Source organism: Mastigoproctus giganteus, chromosome 5 (genome assembly GCF_048544385.1).
Source record: "Mastigoproctus giganteus isolate SK-2022 chromosome 5, ASM4854438v1, whole genome shotgun sequence".
NCBI classification, from domain to species: domain Eukaryota; kingdom Metazoa; phylum Arthropoda; class Arachnida; order Uropygi; family Thelyphonidae; genus Mastigoproctus; species Mastigoproctus giganteus.
In genome coordinates this window covers 199,804,084-199,821,475 of record NC_143579.1, presented here as the reverse complement: position 1 = coordinate 199,821,475, position 17,392 = coordinate 199,804,084, and the positions used below count along the sequence as shown (strand labels likewise).

The 17,392-nt window shown below is 35.0% G+C and overlaps 1 protein-coding gene across 1 annotated transcript in view; it reads left to right on the top strand.

Annotated features, from left to right (window-relative positions):
- LOC150085996 (two pore channel protein 1-like) overlaps positions 1-17,392 on the top strand; it is a 312,161-nt gene that overhangs the window by 55,435 nt on the left and 239,334 nt on the right. The window contains exons 6-7 of the mRNA XM_090374763.1: positions 7,321-7,409; positions 17,312-17,346. Coding sequence (XP_090230889.1) covers positions 7,321-7,409; positions 17,312-17,346 — 124 coding nt within the window. The remainder of the gene's footprint in view (positions 1-7,320; positions 7,410-17,311; positions 17,347-17,392) is intronic.

Here is a 17,392-nt window from a genome sequence, read left to right as displayed (position 1 = left end):
CCGCCATCATGGTCTTCTCACTGAAACCAAAGAAGCATTACCCTACCACTCCTTCTATCTACCCTATCCTTCCTAAATACATTATACAAGCCGTACTGAAACTCATCATTCCCTATTTGCGGGTGGCACCACGTTTCCGTAAGCCCTATTATGTCTGCATTACTTGTTTTAACCAGCAGTTCAAATTCGCTCATTTTATCAATGACACTTCTAACAATACTATATATATAAGCAATTAAGACTTACTGTTCTTGTATATTTAACAACCCTTGAAGTTTTTTAGGCTCTCTTCCCTGGCATTAGCTACCCGCTTGAAACATTTCTACTCCCAGAACATCTAGATAATATGTCCAGTTGGGAAAACGGATAAGAACTCTTGAGGTATGGTATGTGCAAGAGTTACTTTGACCAATATTATCAGATAAACGCATGTCAGTATTACCCACATCAACCCCCCTAACTGGCAGTTTCCCCGAACCTTTAAGGTATCCTCAATAATACTGGCAAAAACTTTTGCACCGCCTTTGTTTAAGTGTATCCCATCTCTACAAAACAAATTCCTTCTATCTACAAGTGTGGGCCAAGCTGATAGAAATTTCACCCCAAAAGCCTTGCAGAGTCCTTCAAGTCTTGAGTTAATCCACAAGGCTTTTAACATATAATCCCTCCTATCGTGTCTGGGCAGAATTGCAGACACATAGACATTGTGGCCTAGCTCGTGTTATTTCCTCAGCATAGTCCTGTATTTTTCCAACAAATCGTCAGATCGTGTACGTTTAATGTCATTAGTCCCCACATGAATAATATCTTCTTTACCCCCCCCCCCCCCTTAAAATCTGACAATCTGTTGGTGACATCATTAATAGTTGCTCCCCACAGACATACCCCGGTTCTACTCCAATTATCCTTATTACAAAAAATATTCCCCATTTCCCTGACAATAGAGTCTCCTAATAAAACAGTCCTTTTGAACCAGAGTAGTTTGCACTTGGTTTTTCTGTTTTGAGGGCTGAATTGGGAGTGCATCACTTGGTAGATTCCTGGAGCCTTGAGTCCCTGATGAGCTCCCAGATGCATTATTCTCGAGGGCAAGCATCCGTTTTTTCAGTGATTCAAATTGTTCCATCAGTGCACCAAATTGTAATTTAAGATTGGTGCACTCCTTACATCGATCATAAAGAAAAGAATCCCCAGGTGAGCTATGATTAGTCACCAGGTTGACCTTGGAAAACATTCCACAGGTTCTGCAATGGATTAAATCGTGACTCACACGTAATTCGTCATCGGCTATTTCCGTGTGAGTCACGATACCCTGTGACATGTTTAAGGCATTAAGTATCAGCCTGCAAGATTTTACTCAAAATTGATTATTCAAAAACAAGTCATGAAATTTGGAGGGAGACAAGAAAAATTTAGATTGCAGACCAAATAACCAAAACTGGAACAAGTTATCATTTTGCATATCTTCCATCTTTAATAAAGATGGAAGATGAGACGTGGGAATAAATGAATAAGTAAAACAGGAAGTGTAAGATGTCAGTTAAACAAATTCATTTGGAACAAAAGAGAATCAGACAGAATTAGCTGTTTGTAGTGGAGTTTTTAAGCTCGTATTTTAACCTATGGCTTTCTTACCATAAAGGAATTGGTCAAAAATTAGAATATTTAGAAATGAGTTTTAAGAAAAATTAATGGAACTACAGATGGAAGCAGCAATGAAAAGGCCATATTTATTACAGATAAAGAAATAAGTAAAATCTTGGGGTAACAAATATCCAGTCAAAGTTAAACAAAGCAAACTTAAGATGGCATGTAGAAAGGATGAGAGAGGAAGATTATCTAAACTAACACTTGAAACAAAAACGAATAGCAGTAACTCCAGAGGCAGACTAAGAGGAAGGTGGATTGATGTTATCAAGCAAGCATCAGAAGAAAGAGGGCTTACTGTGTTTAAGGCTAAAAATGTAATGGGAAATAGGATACCATGGAAGAAAATTCTGAATTGAAGGCTAATAATCCAGTAAGACAGTTGTACTACTACCATAGTGATCTGTACCCGAATGAGCATAGCTGATTTAGATGATGGTCATGATAAATAAAGTGATGCCACACTGTATGTAATGAATAAAACAAATTTTCTAGAACAGCTCCAACCTAATCCTACCACCTGAATTAATCTTAATTGCATAATTAACAATAGTGATCAGATGGTGAAATTGCTCTTCACCTTAAAAATGTGGGTGTAACTGAGATACCACAATTCCTGGTTGAAGGCTTAAGCAAATTTTTTGTTAATGTGCTAGTTCATTATGTATAACTCAATGTTTCATCATCATGGAACACATACTGTCAAACCTCTCCAAGGATAGCTCCATCACACTCAGGAATGTCACTTTAGACCAGTGGTGTCCAACCTATTGGCTGTATCCGGCCTGCGAATAATTTTTATATGGCCCACACTGAAACAATATTTTAAGAGAGTTGCGCCACTGCATGTACAGGCAAGCAATGTACATGTGTACACTAAATACAGTTTTGTATGTATCAATTTTTTTTGTATTGTGAATTTTACTATTTCAGTATAGCTTGTTCATTGTATTGAATTAAAAAATCATCCTTAAAAATGTTCCAAAAGAGGAAAATCGATTTGGAGTATCATGTTTTTAAACAAAAGTGGACTGGCAATTATTTCTTCATTGAGTATGACGAAAAAGCAGTGTGTTTGGTGTGTAAGGAGACTGTCAGTTTTTAAAGAATACAATTTAAAATGACACTGATTCCCAACATAACTATTATGATCAATATAAAGGAGTGTTGTGAAAAGAAAAGTATTCAAAGTTGCAAAACGAATTAAGAAAACAACAACATACTGAAAAAATATTAGTAAAGAAATTTATATGCTGTAAGTAAAAAGTAAAAGTAAAGTGCAGCCATTATCAACCCACTGCAGGGTGGAAGCCTCCTCAACAATTCATGCTGAGGGAAATGGACCATAATCTGCCACTCTGGTCCAGTGCGGGTTGGCAGATCGACCGTATTCAGCAGTCAGGGGCTTGAACCCCAGTCTACTCAAAGAGCGTGTGCTACTGCACTCCCACTCCTGCCCACTCGGCTACGGAGGCCCGTATGCCAGTTATCAAGTTGCACATTTGCTTTCGCTTTTGAAAGTAAACTGTTTAGTGATAGTGAATTTGTTAAATGTTGTTTGTTAAGAGTTGTCGAAGAAACTTGTCTGGAAAAATGAATAGTGATACAAGACATTAGTTTGTCTTGACAAACAATTCTGTTAAGAGTAAAAGAAATTGGAAAGAATTTGTTCGAAGAACTTTTGGAAAACATGAAATAAATGAGATATTTTAGTGTGGCACTGGATGACTGTACTGGTGTAAGTGACACAGCCCAACTCCTTATCTTCATACGTGGAATTAATAATAATTTTGTACCAGTTGAAGATTCAGCTGATCTACAGAGTACACACGGAACAAATACAGGTGAAAATCTTTTTGAAAATTTTTGCCAATCTGTTGAAAAGTTAAGATTAAATATTAAAAACCTAGTAGTATTGGTAAAAACTTTGGGCCTAAGAAAATAACCAAGAAAACGATAGATATCAGAGCTGAACCTTCGATTCGAATTCACTGCATTGTCCATCAAGAAGTGCTCTGTGGAAAAGTATTGGATCTCCAACATTATGAATGTGGTTATTTCAACTGTAAATGTTATAAGATCATGTGGCCTTAATCACCCTATGTTTCAACAGTTTCTTTCAGAAATTGAAGCTGAATGTGAAGATGCAATTTTACATTGTGCAGTGAGATGGCTTAGTCATGGCAAAGTGTTATATCATTTTTACTGCATCATGAAATTGATATTTTCTGACAGGAAAAGGGAAACCAATAAAGCAACTATCAAATAGGGAGTGACTGTTTGATGTTACAATCTTACAGATATTTCTAGTCATTTAAATGCTCTTAATTTAAAACTACAAGGGGAAGGAAAGTTGGTCACTGATTTGTATGACATCAAATCATTTTAGAATATCTTGTTATTATTTAAATCCCAAATTGATTAAGTCAGTTTAGTTCACTTTGAATGTTGTACCAACCTTAAGGAGTAACACATTTCCAAAGAATTGTTGCCTATTGTTATTACGATTACTTTTTGACAAGTTTGAAAGTCGATTTACTGATATAAGATCCCATGAAAAAGACATAAGCTTCTTTGAGAATCAAATTTCTTCTATGGATGAAAACTAAAATCCCAACTTGCAACTTGAAATTATTGATCTTCAAGCCCGAAACATGGTTCAAAAATAAGTATATGGACTGTGAAAATAAACTACTAGAATTCTATAAGGCTCTCTTATCTGAAGATTTCCCTCTAATACAAAAAAAAAAATGCCATGAAAATGGCTACTTTGTTCGGATCAACTTATGTTTATGAGGAAAGTTTTTCATGCACGAAATCAAATAAATATTTAAAAATAAACATAATAACAGATGAGCATCTTCATTCCATATTGAGAATTGGTGTCACAAAACTTTGACCAAATTTTGAACAATTATTTAAAAATATCCAGCCTCTATCATCTCAAATGTGAAAGGTCAGGGAATGACCACTGCATATTCCCGGAGCAATATGGCCTTAGTTGCTAATGCTCCTAAAAAAAAAAAAAAAAACACATCTCAAATGTTAAGTTTTGTTCAGTAATTGTTAATGCACATTGTACTTAATAAAATTTGCAAATATTTTCAAATTTAGATATCATTATATTTATTCATTCACCTTAATTTTGAAAGCAGTGATCCTTCTCAGGTTGTAAATTTTCTAAAGTGAACATTTAAAAGCAAAAGTGTTTTTTTTTTTTTTTTTTTAATAACAAAAGTAAGTCATAATTTTAATGAAATCTAAAAAATAAATCACTAGCATAGATTTGTTGCACATAAAATTGTTGAGTATTGCATTTTTATATATATATATATATATAGCGTGAAAATAAAAATCAGGAACTTAAAAATAGAACCATCCTTTTATATGTAACAAGATATGGAAAACTGACAACAATGACAATAAGTATCACATGTAACACACTAATTTTTCTCGAATTACTCAGTGCAGGCCACGAAACAAATCGAACTTTGAATATGGCCCCTGTATGGGAAAAGGTTGGACACCACTGTTTTAGACTAATATCATTATGACAACTGATGACAAATTCTATGTCATCAGTTGCCACACTGTTGTGCAGTCAGCTGTCACACAGTGACTTAAATTTGTCAGCTCTAGAGTCAAAAACGGTCACCTCTTTAGATCCCTCATTAGTGCAACTACAAATTCTGCTTCTTCCTGTGATCTTTAAAACTGCACACTACCAACCATACCCATGAGTTTGTGGGTAGTAAATGGATGGCCAGTGCTCAAAACAGAAGGAACTGGAAAGTTGCTGGAGAGGCCTTCATCCTGCAGTGGATTTAAAATGGCTGATGATGATGATGATGATTCCACTCCTCTTCCAAACCAGTCTGAACACCTGCGGCAACTAATCAACATCCATTAACTGTTCAACTTCTAACTTCAAAGCAGTTTCGTATATATGTATATATATATATATATATATATATATATATTTCACGAATATTATAGTCTACAGAAATTCAAGTTCAATGACAATAAGTATCACATGTCTTTGCAACCTCCAACCCATAATCGGTACTTTATTTTAAAAGAAAGAAAGAAAGAAGTTAGTCAGGTGCTTGTAACTCGTAGAGTGACGTGGTAATTTATCATCCCTTGTATTGTGATTTTTAAATGTTTCTCACCAGCCACGTATACGTGATTGGTGAGAAACATTTAAAAATCACCATATGAATTTACCCAACCCCAGAGGCCTGTTTGAGGTATTATCCCTTGTGCTCTTTTTTTTTTTTTTTTTTTTTTTTTTTAATTTTATTTTTTTTATATATCTATGTTGCTTTAGCATGATGGTAATAGCTTATATATCATATGTAGATAGTAAGAATCAGAGCTGTAATACTCAATATGTTCTACGTTGATAATAATATTAGTAAATTAATAAGAGGAGTATTACAGCTCTGATTCATACTATATAATTAATTTAACATATAAATTAAAATAAGTTAATCACAAATAAATTTAAGAACTTTTAATTTAATTATGAACAGATTGTCCAGTGTTGCAGCGCAAGCAAGGTTGATTGTATTGGCTATTTTGGGAAGTTGGCATTATTTGAATTTAATGCTAATGCACAAACACTAGTATTTTCACTTCATCATATGTTTCAAGTTTACTGCATAAGCTGCTCCAGAAGACTTTTTTGGGATGATATCTCTCCCACACATCCAGCTGACAACTAAGTTTTTTCAGTGGCACCTGAACCTTGAACAAATTTGTTCAGGTCTGCTGATGATATTAAACTGTTCAGCCAAATAACTGCAATGCCACTGTAGTCATCAATCGTTTTTACCAGTTTTCTAATTTTTATGAATTTATTTTTAGGTTGAATGTAGACCCAACAAAATGTGCCACTGTTATCTTTTTCTAAAAACCAAAGCAAATGGAAATCCGACAGAAATGCTATATCTTTTATTCTGATTTTGTAGGTCCATATGGATCTGTGAATTCAGTTTAAGGAAGAGCTTCAGAAATCACATTGATTACTTATCAGCAAACAATTTTGGTGTTACCAGGCAAAACAATTTCTCTATGCTGATGATGTTGGTATAATAAAATATATAAACATACACTATTTTTATTATTAAGTATACTGTTCTTAAGTATTTTTATTTAAAAAATATAGTTATAAAAATAACTAAGAATAAGCAAACATGTACTAAGTATCAATAAGCATTTTACGAGTCAGCTTATTATTATTTCCATAGTTCCATAAATGTTCAGAATCTGATCCATGTTGATTAAATACTTTTTTATATTTAAAATTGTTAAAGGAATTAACTGAAGTTTGGCCGATTCCCCCTGGGACATGCTCTGTATACAAGTATAAGGCTGTTGTCTATGTATATATGTTTTTGTATATATATTTTTTCCTAATCAAGTTATCTAATAATCTTATTAGTTGATTAATTAAGTAACATGGAACATAATTTATCTATTATCCTATGCAGGTCTCTCCTTTTAATTGTCCTTTATTATAATAATTTGTTTAATTCTTGTAAACTACGGTATTAATTTTCTGTTCTTCATGTTAGACCCATAGCATATACTGTTAAAGGTTAAATGTAACTCATTTTCTTCTTTTGTCATAGAAAAAATATCTAATTTTTTTTATTTACTTATTTTTAGAGTCATACGGCAAATGCTTCAGTCTCTTCCTCCCATATTAGACATGTTATCCTTGTTGTTATTTTTTATGCTTACATTTTCTGTTTTAGGTAAGTTCCTGATTAAGATGTTCTAGATTTTTATGTCTTAACTTGAAAATTAAAATAATTTTTCTGAGCCATGAATTTGAAAATTAAACATTGGGTTTTTATAATATTTTTAAAAGAAGCTATTTTGTAGGGAACAATCTGCAGAAGTAAGAATGAGGTCTTATTTTTACAAGATTATATCTTATTTTAACCAGTTACTTTTACTGTGTAATAATAAAATCAGTTACCTATTTGATAACTGGTTTTATTATCATTAGATCACTTTTTATGCTCCTCAAAAGGTATACTCAAGTTTTCAGTAGGCTAGCTTTGAATATAGAAAATGTTTCCAAACTTACAGAATAATACTTAGAAAATCACATGATTCCAGTTTGTATGATTGTAAGAGAATATGTAACAAAACTACTGATCGAATAAGATGAGTGAAAGCTGATTACAAGAAAGCACTATCAAAGAGAGCTGAGAATGGGGGTGGGGAGTTCTCATATGTGAATACAAAAAAGAAGAGAATTAATCAATATTTCCTATGATTGGTTGCAGTGGAAGGTCCTTGGAAAGCCCAGTAGAAATGGCAGATGAGTTGAAGATATTTCTTAACAATATTTGCAGTTATACGCAATTGCAGATCTCTGGGGAATCAGATCGCTAAAATAAGTGATATAATGATATATAGAGAAACGCCTGTTAGAAGGTGCCTCCTTAAGCTCTGATTCATACTATATAATTAATTTAACATATAAATTAAAATAAGTTAATCACAAATAAATTTGTGATTACGCCTGTTAGAAGGTGCCTCCGTAGCCATGTGGGCAGGAGCAGCAGTGCGTAGCACATGCTTCTTGATTAGACCGGGGTTCGAGCCTGTGCCCCTGTGCACAGATATGACCACCGCATATCCCCGGAGCAATATGGCCTTAGTTGCTAATGCTCCTAAAAATCAAATAACAAACACAAACAAAGAAACACCTGTTAGAAAAGCTGCTGAGTTTAAATGTGGCAAGGCTCTAGGTGAGGATGTATGTATTCAGTTATAATTAAATAGGCTTCGTATGAATGTATAAAACCGTTGGGAATGTTAATGAAAACGTCATTAGACTCTGAGAAAGTTCCTTTGGACTGGATAGGTGCTAATGCATCTCCAATTCACGAAGGTAGTGCTGAAATGGAGTTGGGTTACTATAGGCCAGTGAGTTTGACTTCTCTGGTGGGAAAGATCATAGTAGTCATCTATGGTTAATCTATTAGTGAAAGTGTAGCAAACATGATGGTATTGTTCCACCTGACAGGTGCACAAATTTGTTTTTTCCTTTTTCATTTCTAGAAGAGCTTTGGGTTTTTCGAATGCTGCTTGAAGAATACCATTATGTCATCTTTATTTTAATGGATTACAATAATTATTGTGTATAGCTTTTTATTTTTAATGAAAAATTAAATATTTAAAAAATGTTGTTTACACTATTCTTTTCAAAAAATATTAATTCTTCTTGAAAAAAAAAAAATTCTGTACAAATATAAACATGGATCTATTGAAACAGAATTTTGAACTTATACGTGCACGCGTGTGTGATATATATATATATATATATATATATATATTTATAATGATTATTATGTGTAGAAATATTTTTAAAATAAAAACACAGTACAGGTAGGTCCTGTTTTACGACATTTCACATAACAACTGTTTCAAAATATCTGAAAAATTGAAAATAACAAAAAAAAATCACAACTCAGTAACACATCATATCAGTGCCTGTGAGTTGAAACACACACTAGGCGTTTCTTTTGTTTTTTGTGGTTTCACTGTGGATAGAATGATAGCGACACCTAGAGCTGTTTACGTTCAGTGTGCCATGTTGGTTTCGTTGTGAATTTTCCCTCAGTTGTCAACGGGTTACACAGTGTTATTATAGTGCTATTTCTCATTAACAATAATAATAAATTTTGTGTAACAATGAGCTATAAGCATAGGACAGTGTCTGTGTCGGGGGGGGGGGGGGCAAAAAGAGCACAAAACACTAATAATTTAGGAGAAAATGGATGTGATTTGTCGCACGGAGTCTGGTGAGCGTCGGTAGGATGTGTGTAAGGCGTTAAGTTTAGCGCCTTCTACTGTATCAACAATTATGAACAGTGTTGGTAAAATGAAGCGCACACGCACAGAGGTAACAAGTGTGTCATCCTCGAGAACAACTTATTCACGCAGTGAGAAAATGGAGAAATTGTTAGTGTTGTGGGTTAACAATATGAACCAAAGTAACGTTCCTGTTACACAGGCAAGGTCATTATTTCTGGACAAAGCAAAGTCATTATTAAAGAGCACAAAACACTAATAATTTAGGAGAAAATGGATGTGATTTGTCGCACGGAGTCTGGTGAGCGTCGGTAGGATGTGTGTAAGGCGTTAAGTTTAGCGCCTTCTACTGTATCAACAATTATGAACAGTGTTGGTAAAATGAAGCGCACACGCACAGAGGTAACAAGTGTGTCATCCTCGAGAACAACTTATTCACGCAGTGAGAAAATGGAGAAATTGTTAGTGTTGTGGGTTAACAATATGAACCAAAGTAACGTTCCTGTTACACAGGCAAGGTCATTATTTCTGGACAAAGCAAAGTCATTATTTGATGAAATATGTGAGGAGTCTGGTAGCACTGAAAGATTTACGGCCAGCAAAGAGTGGTTTCATTGGTTTAAAAACTGTTCTAAAATTCACAATGTGAAAGTGTCTTTGTGTAACCATGAGGCTGCTAGTGCTGATGTGGCTGCTAGTGCTGATGTTGCAGTGGCAGAAGAGTATCCTTCTGCCACTGCAACAGAGCAGAAGAGTATCCTTCTGCCACTGCAAAAAGAGCACAAAACACTAATAATTTAGGAGAAAATGGATGTGATTTGTCGCACGGAGTCTGGTGAGCGTCGGTAGGATGTGTGTAAGGCGTTAAGTTTAGCGCCTTCTACTGTATCAACAATTATGAACAGTGTTGGTAAAATGAAGCGCACACGCACAGAGGTAACAAGTGTGTCATCCTCGAGAACAACTTATTCACGCAGTGAGAAAATGGAGAAATTGTTAGTGTTGTGGGTTAACAATATGAACCAAAGTAACGTTCCTGTTACACAGGCAAGGTCATTATTTCTGGACAAAGCAAAGTCATTATTTGATGAAATATGTGAGGAGTCTGGTAGCACTGAAAGATTTACGGCCAGCAAAGAGTGGTTTCATTGGTTTAAAAACTGTTCTAAAATTCACAATGTGAAAGTGTCTTTGTGTAACCATGAGGCTGCTAGTGCTGATGTGGCTGCTAGTGCTGATGTTGCAGTGGCAGAAGAGTATCCTTCTGCCACTGCAACAGAGCAGAAGAGTATCCTTCTGCCACTGCAAAAAGAGCACAAAACACTAATAATTTAGGAGAAAATGGATGTGATTTGTCGCACGGAGTCTGGTGAGCGTCGGTAGGATGTGTGTAAGGCGTTAAGTTTAGCGCCTTCTACTGTATCAACAATTATGAACAGTGTTGGTAAAATGAAGCGCACACGCACAGAGGTAACAAGTGTGTCATCCTCGAGAACAACTTATTCACGCAGTGAGAAAATGGAGAAATTGTTAGTGTTGTGGGTTAACAATATGAACCAAAGTAACGTTCCTGTTACACAGGCAAGGTCATTATTTCTGGACAAAGCAAAGTCATTATTTGATGAAATATGTGAGGAGTCTGGTAGCACTGAAAGATTTACGGCCAGCAAAGAGTGGTTTCATTGGTTTAAAAACTGTTCTAAAATTCACAATGTGAAAGTGTCTTTGTGTAACCATGAGGCTGCTAGTGCTGATGTGGCTGCTAGTGCTGATGTTGCAGTGGCAGAAGAGTATCCTTCCGAATTTAAACGTTTAATAGACGAAGGCAACTACCACCCTGATTTAGTGTTTAATGTGGACAAAACAGGGCTTTATTGGAAAAAATTGCCAAGTAGGATGTACATCGCCTGTGAGGAGAGGTCTTCCCCTGGTTTTAAGGTTGCAAAAGATCGGTTGACATTTCTTGTGGGTGGCAATGCATTGGGAACATTTAAACTCGAACCGATGTTGGTGTACCATTCAGAGACGCCTCGTGTAATGAAGGGCATGGTGAAGACACGACTTTCTGTGTTTTGGTTCTCTAACAAAAAGGTGTGGGTAACTCAGACAATTTTTAGCGAATGGTACACCTTATACTTTTGTCCAGAGGTTGCTCAGTTTTGTGCAGCAAATGACTTGACTCCCAAAGTCATGTTGGTGCTGGACAATGCCCCAGGACACCCAGCCCATTGCCAAGAAATCAACAATGACCATTTGGAAGTTGAGGTTGTGTATTTGCCTCCCAACGCAACTTGACTTTTGCAACCGATGGACGAGAGTATAATTGCAACCTTTAAGGCATATTATTTGCATACAACTTTCAAAGGGATTTTTGAGGCTGTGCAGTCTGATATAACTATGAGGGACTACTGGAAGTCGTATAACATCCTGAATGCCATGACAAACATTGATTCTGCCTGGGAGGAAGTGTCACGGTCCTGCATGAATGGTGTCAGGTGTAAATTATGGCCTGAAGCATTGAATTGATTTTGTAAGGATTGAGCCAGTTTCAGAAGTGGCTAAAGATGTTTCTCACATGGCTAAGGATGTTGGCATTGACAATGTTGATCCAGATGATGTTGACCAGTTGCTGGAGAGTCATAGTGAGCCACTTTCGAGGGAGGAATTGGAGGAACTGACTGTGCAACTTCAACAACATGAAGCTGACACACCAGATGGAGTGGAAGACTTGGAGCCAATCAGAACATTAAAAACAAAACATATTCAGAGTGCTCTTGCCAAAATTTGTAGTGCATTTGATGAACTTTGTGATAATGATCCTGATTGGGAATGTAGCCATGGCATCCAAAGAGGTGTCAACATGATGTTGAAGCCCTACTATAACATCTTGGAAGAAAGAAGTAGGAAGTCACGCCAGACATCAATACTACAGTTCTTGACAAAGAAGGGAAAAGAACCTTCAGAACCCGATGACCCTCAACCAGGAACCTCCCATTAATGTCGCTCCATTATGCCATTGTCATATAAAATATCAGTGAAGTAAATACGTACTCAAGCGATGACGCCACATGACCAAATTAAGTTAAAATTTTATTTAATTGTTTTATGCATAAGTATAAATAAAACGTGCATTAAATGTTTAAAATATTTAATTATTTATAAAGAACAGAAATATTAGTACATACGTTGGGGAATTTTGGAACCTATCTCAATCAATTACGTTATAATTTGGTCTTGTTTTACAACCCTGTTTTGCTGCAAAAAGTTTGCCGATAACTTTCAGCCATGTTGCTTCAGAAAGACTTGGATTGGTTGCATATATGGTTTGAAGGATGTCTACTAAAGTTTAATGCTTCTAAATGTAAGGTTATGTATTTGGGAGAACAGAAATCCTGGAGTCACACATAAGTTAAGGGGAGTTGAGCTAAAATCCTACCTGTATATTAGTTCCTGTATGTATATTCACCTCCATTTTCAAATTTAGTGGTTTGTGGGCCATGCTAAATTTAAAACATGTATCTCAATTTCTGCATTTTGAATTTTGTTCTCAACTTTATTTATGCAAAAACAATAACAAATCTTTCAAAAACAACTCAGTGAGAATGTATATGTGTATTTAGTAAGTGGGAGTAAAAAAGCAAGTAACCTTGAACTGTAAGTAAACACATAATTCAAAGCTACATGAGGATGCCAGCATCTATCAAGATGCTGGTATCCTCATGTAGCTTTGAATTGTGTGTTTACTCGTGCCCCGTGCCACTCTTCATTCAAATAGTTGTAAAAATGGTGGTGCTGCACTGGAGAGGTGTATTCTTTTATTCTTTTCTCTAATTTATTAATTACTCTGTGAAAGCCATAAAAATCACTTCAAAAACTGTTGTCTATATTTAAGAAGCTAGAAAAAATTTCACATTTTTAATCATTAATTGAAGAGTACTTGATCATTATTTTGGAGCTACACCTGTCTAGTGCAGCACCACGACCACTGGGTTAAGGATGTAATTCGGGACCGTCTCGACAGAAATGATTTTTTAAATAGATTAATGCATGGGTTCATTAAGTTGAGATCATGTTTGACAATAGGTGGTAAATTACTATAATGTAGTCATTAAACAGTTGGATGCAGGTAACAATTTTGACATTCTGGACATTATATATCTAGAACAGTAAAGCTTTTGATACTGTCCCTCATGTAAACTGGAACTATATAAACTGGAACAAACTGAGATTCCTGGTAAGATCCAATGCTGGATTTTAGACTGTCTAAAAGATAGACATGGTTGTCACAAATATCCAGTCTTTAGGGTGGACCGATGTAAAAAGTGAGTCCCTGTGTTAGGTCCCCTTCTGTTCTAATTTTCTTCAATGATAATGACAAGGAAATCCAAGGGAGGCTGCAGAAGTTTGCCGATAATTTTCAGCCACGTTGCTTCAGAAAGACTTGGATTGGTTGCATATATGGTTTGAAGAATGTCTACTAAAGTTTAATGCTTCTAAATGTAAGGTTATGTATTTGGGAGAACAGAAATCCTGGAGTCACACATAAGTTAAGGGGAGTTGAGCTAAAAGTGGTTCAAAATGAAAAAGACTTGGGTGTTATGATTCAATCTGTTGTGAAATTTTCCAAGCCGTGTGAGCAAGTAGCTAGGAGGCACTATTGTATCCTGTTCATAATTTATAGGGCCTTTGCTAGTAGGGAGAAGAACATCATCATTGTGTACAAGACTGTGATTGGAGCACATTTGGAATATTGTATTCAGGTCTGGAGACTGCACCTAAAAAAAAAAAAAAAAAAATCGTAGAACTATGGAGAGGTTTCAAAAAAGGGTAGCGAGATTAATGAAGAATAGCTTAGAAAGTGTAGACGACTGCAAAGTTTGACAACTAGATATATAGGAGGAAATCTAAATGAGCCGCATAAGGAGAAAACTAATGTATTATAAATTAATGTGGCACAGTGTTTCACTATCAACTGCTCACGATGGCAGCCTTTCGAACTTTTAAATGTCTGTAATAACATTCGTTGCCTGTAACAGTATCACAGTGAAACCAAGAGAAATCTTGCTTACTATTTGGAAACACTGATTGGTGCAGTAATATAATTGCATAATGGTTTGGGATGATTTGAATGAAGGTGCAGAAATATTTTGGTATATAGAGTGTAGCAAAATTTCTTTCGAAGCAATTGTCCATTGTTTTTTGTTTGCTTACACTTTTGCTACTATTTATACCAACCAGTCTTTTGGAATCATTCTTCTAATTCTCATTGTTTGCATTGGAGACACTGACCTGGGTGTTGAGACTATCTCTCTTACCTGGGATTGAGGTTTTTGAAAAGGATTAGCCATTCAGAGGGAGAATATTCAACCTGAGAGACAGTATACAATCTCTTCCTCTGTCTCCCCCCCCCCCATAAATCTGTAACAGTATACAGGGTTGACTAACAGTGTAGAAAATACTGCATAAGACAGTTGTTCCATAAAATCCAAAAATTGTTTTTGAGATAGTAAGCCAGATGCAAGAAACATCATACCACCCCCACCAACATAGATAACTTGGATGAAAAAGCTGGACTAGTCAAAAATATGCAAAATTACTTTTGAGGCATTAGTTTTTCTCTATTGTAGCAACAGAATGGAGTGATTATTTTCCAATTATTGTGTGAAAAAATGTTGGACTCCATAAGAGTTCCATTCCTACCTTTACAGCGTGGACTGCAACATTTCTTTCACACACTGACAGACTGTGTGAAATAAATAGCACAAGTAAACTTTTTTACATTACACTAATTGCAGAGAACATTAACAGCAGCCAGTAGCAAACTCTAACAACATGAAGTGTTCATCAGTTCATGTCAAAACACCTTGCATGTTATTAGCACAATTTGTAATGTCAGACCATTTATTTACAGGTTTTGCTATTCAAATTGTGATTTTGTAATCTAAAGATACCTTGCACTGTTGTTTACAAAAATTTACTCTATCACTAAATACAGTAAAATCTGGTTAATTTGAAGTGCAAGAGAACAAAATATATCCATTTTAATTTAAATGGGTTCAGGGTATCTAAACAAGATAAGAATTTACAGTATTTTGTATTTTGGTTTGAATGTCTGGAAATTCAGGTGGGGGGGATGTTTGTTTATTTATTTATTTATTTTTTTTTTTTGGTTATGTAATCTTTGTTAATATGTGTAAATAGTAGATTGAATTTCTGTATAGTACAGTGAAATTATTACTTTTTTTTGTTTTTTAAATTGTTAAATAATCAATTTTTAGTTGATATTTTGTGTACAATTTGGGTAAATTTTTAAATTCAGTATTAATGCCAGAGAGAATTTCCACAGTTCTCTCATTTAAAATGTTAAGGGTTATTTAGTTTCATTTTGGTTGATGTATCTGTGAATAGATTAACATGTCTACTTAATTGATGCGAGAGATATTGTCTGAATAACCATCTCGCGCGCGCGCGCACACACCTGAATTTCGGGTCTTTCAAATTAAACAGTTTTTAATGTCCTATAAATCAGTACCCATCTTCAAGGTGTTTACCCCCCCCCACTTCTCTTTCAGAATGGGTCCTGAAAGTGGAGTATTGTTTGTTCTGCATTAGTAAAATCACTCAGACATCCATGTGTTATGTTCCTTCGATCTTCCTGTTGTTGTTTCTATTGCCCTTTGCCTTTTTTTTTTTTTTTAATAAGTCTTGTTTTTTTTTTTTTTTTTTTTTTTTTTTTTTCTTCAAATATATAGAAAGTAGTTGATGGTGGAATCCTATGCTCCTTAGCAATTTCACTCTGTTTTCATTTGTTTTTTCAGTTTGTGTATCTCTTTGATTTTTGATTGATTATTAGTTCATTATGCTTCCTTTTTTCACTGCTACAGCTATCTATGATACTGAACAGATTCATAAGCAACACAAAGTGTTGAAACAAACTACAGTACTTACTGGAGTGTAATTTGTTTCAACAGTCTTTTTGAAGCAGACAAGCTATTCAGATTTCATTGTGCTTATAGCAAAAGGCATATAAAACCCTATATCATTAGTTGGGGAATGGTAGTGACTTTGAAATACATCATATTTTGGCACCTCCATAGCTAGGTGGGCAGGAGCGCAGTGCGTAGCACACACTTCTTGATTAGACCGGGGTTTGAGCCTGTGACCCCCAAATACGGAGCATGCGGAAAGGTCAAGGGAATAACTACCGCATATCCCAGAGCAATATGACCTTAGTTGCTAATGCTCCTAAAAACCAAATTATTTTGAATAATTTGATATCAAATTAACAAGATTTTACTGTATACAGCAATTAACAATACAGTAGCCATTCCCCTATTCAAAGTATCTTTACTTTTGATAAAGACCCATGTGAAATCTATTTTTGTTGTTGATTTTGTTTCTGTAAGTGAAGAAATTGTGAATCTACAGTAATTAGTCCTGTTTATAAAATTTATTCTCTAACTAAATATACTGCAGAAGAGAATACAGCAGTTATTTTCCATCTCAAATGTACAGAAGTGTTTACTTTTTCCACGATGCAATTAGCGGTTCATTAACATGCATAGCATTTCCCCCCCCCCCCCTTCTTGAAGAGAGGGGTAGGAGAGGCATGATTATATTCATATTGTATCCAAAATGGTGGTAAGAAGAGGTACAGCTGACTATACTTAAAATATTTTTTGCAATAAACTGTAGTTAAAAAAAACTATATGCAACCTGAGTTACATGATAACAATATTTATTCTGTTCTCGCTCAAATTTCTGTGTTTTACAGGAGATGTGTATCCTATAGTTTGGCTAATTATGAATTTTTTTCTTTCTTATTCAGGATTTTATCTTTTTTCATCAAATTCCAAGGATCCTGTAAGTATCATGAATAATAAAATATATAAATATATTTTTTTTCTCT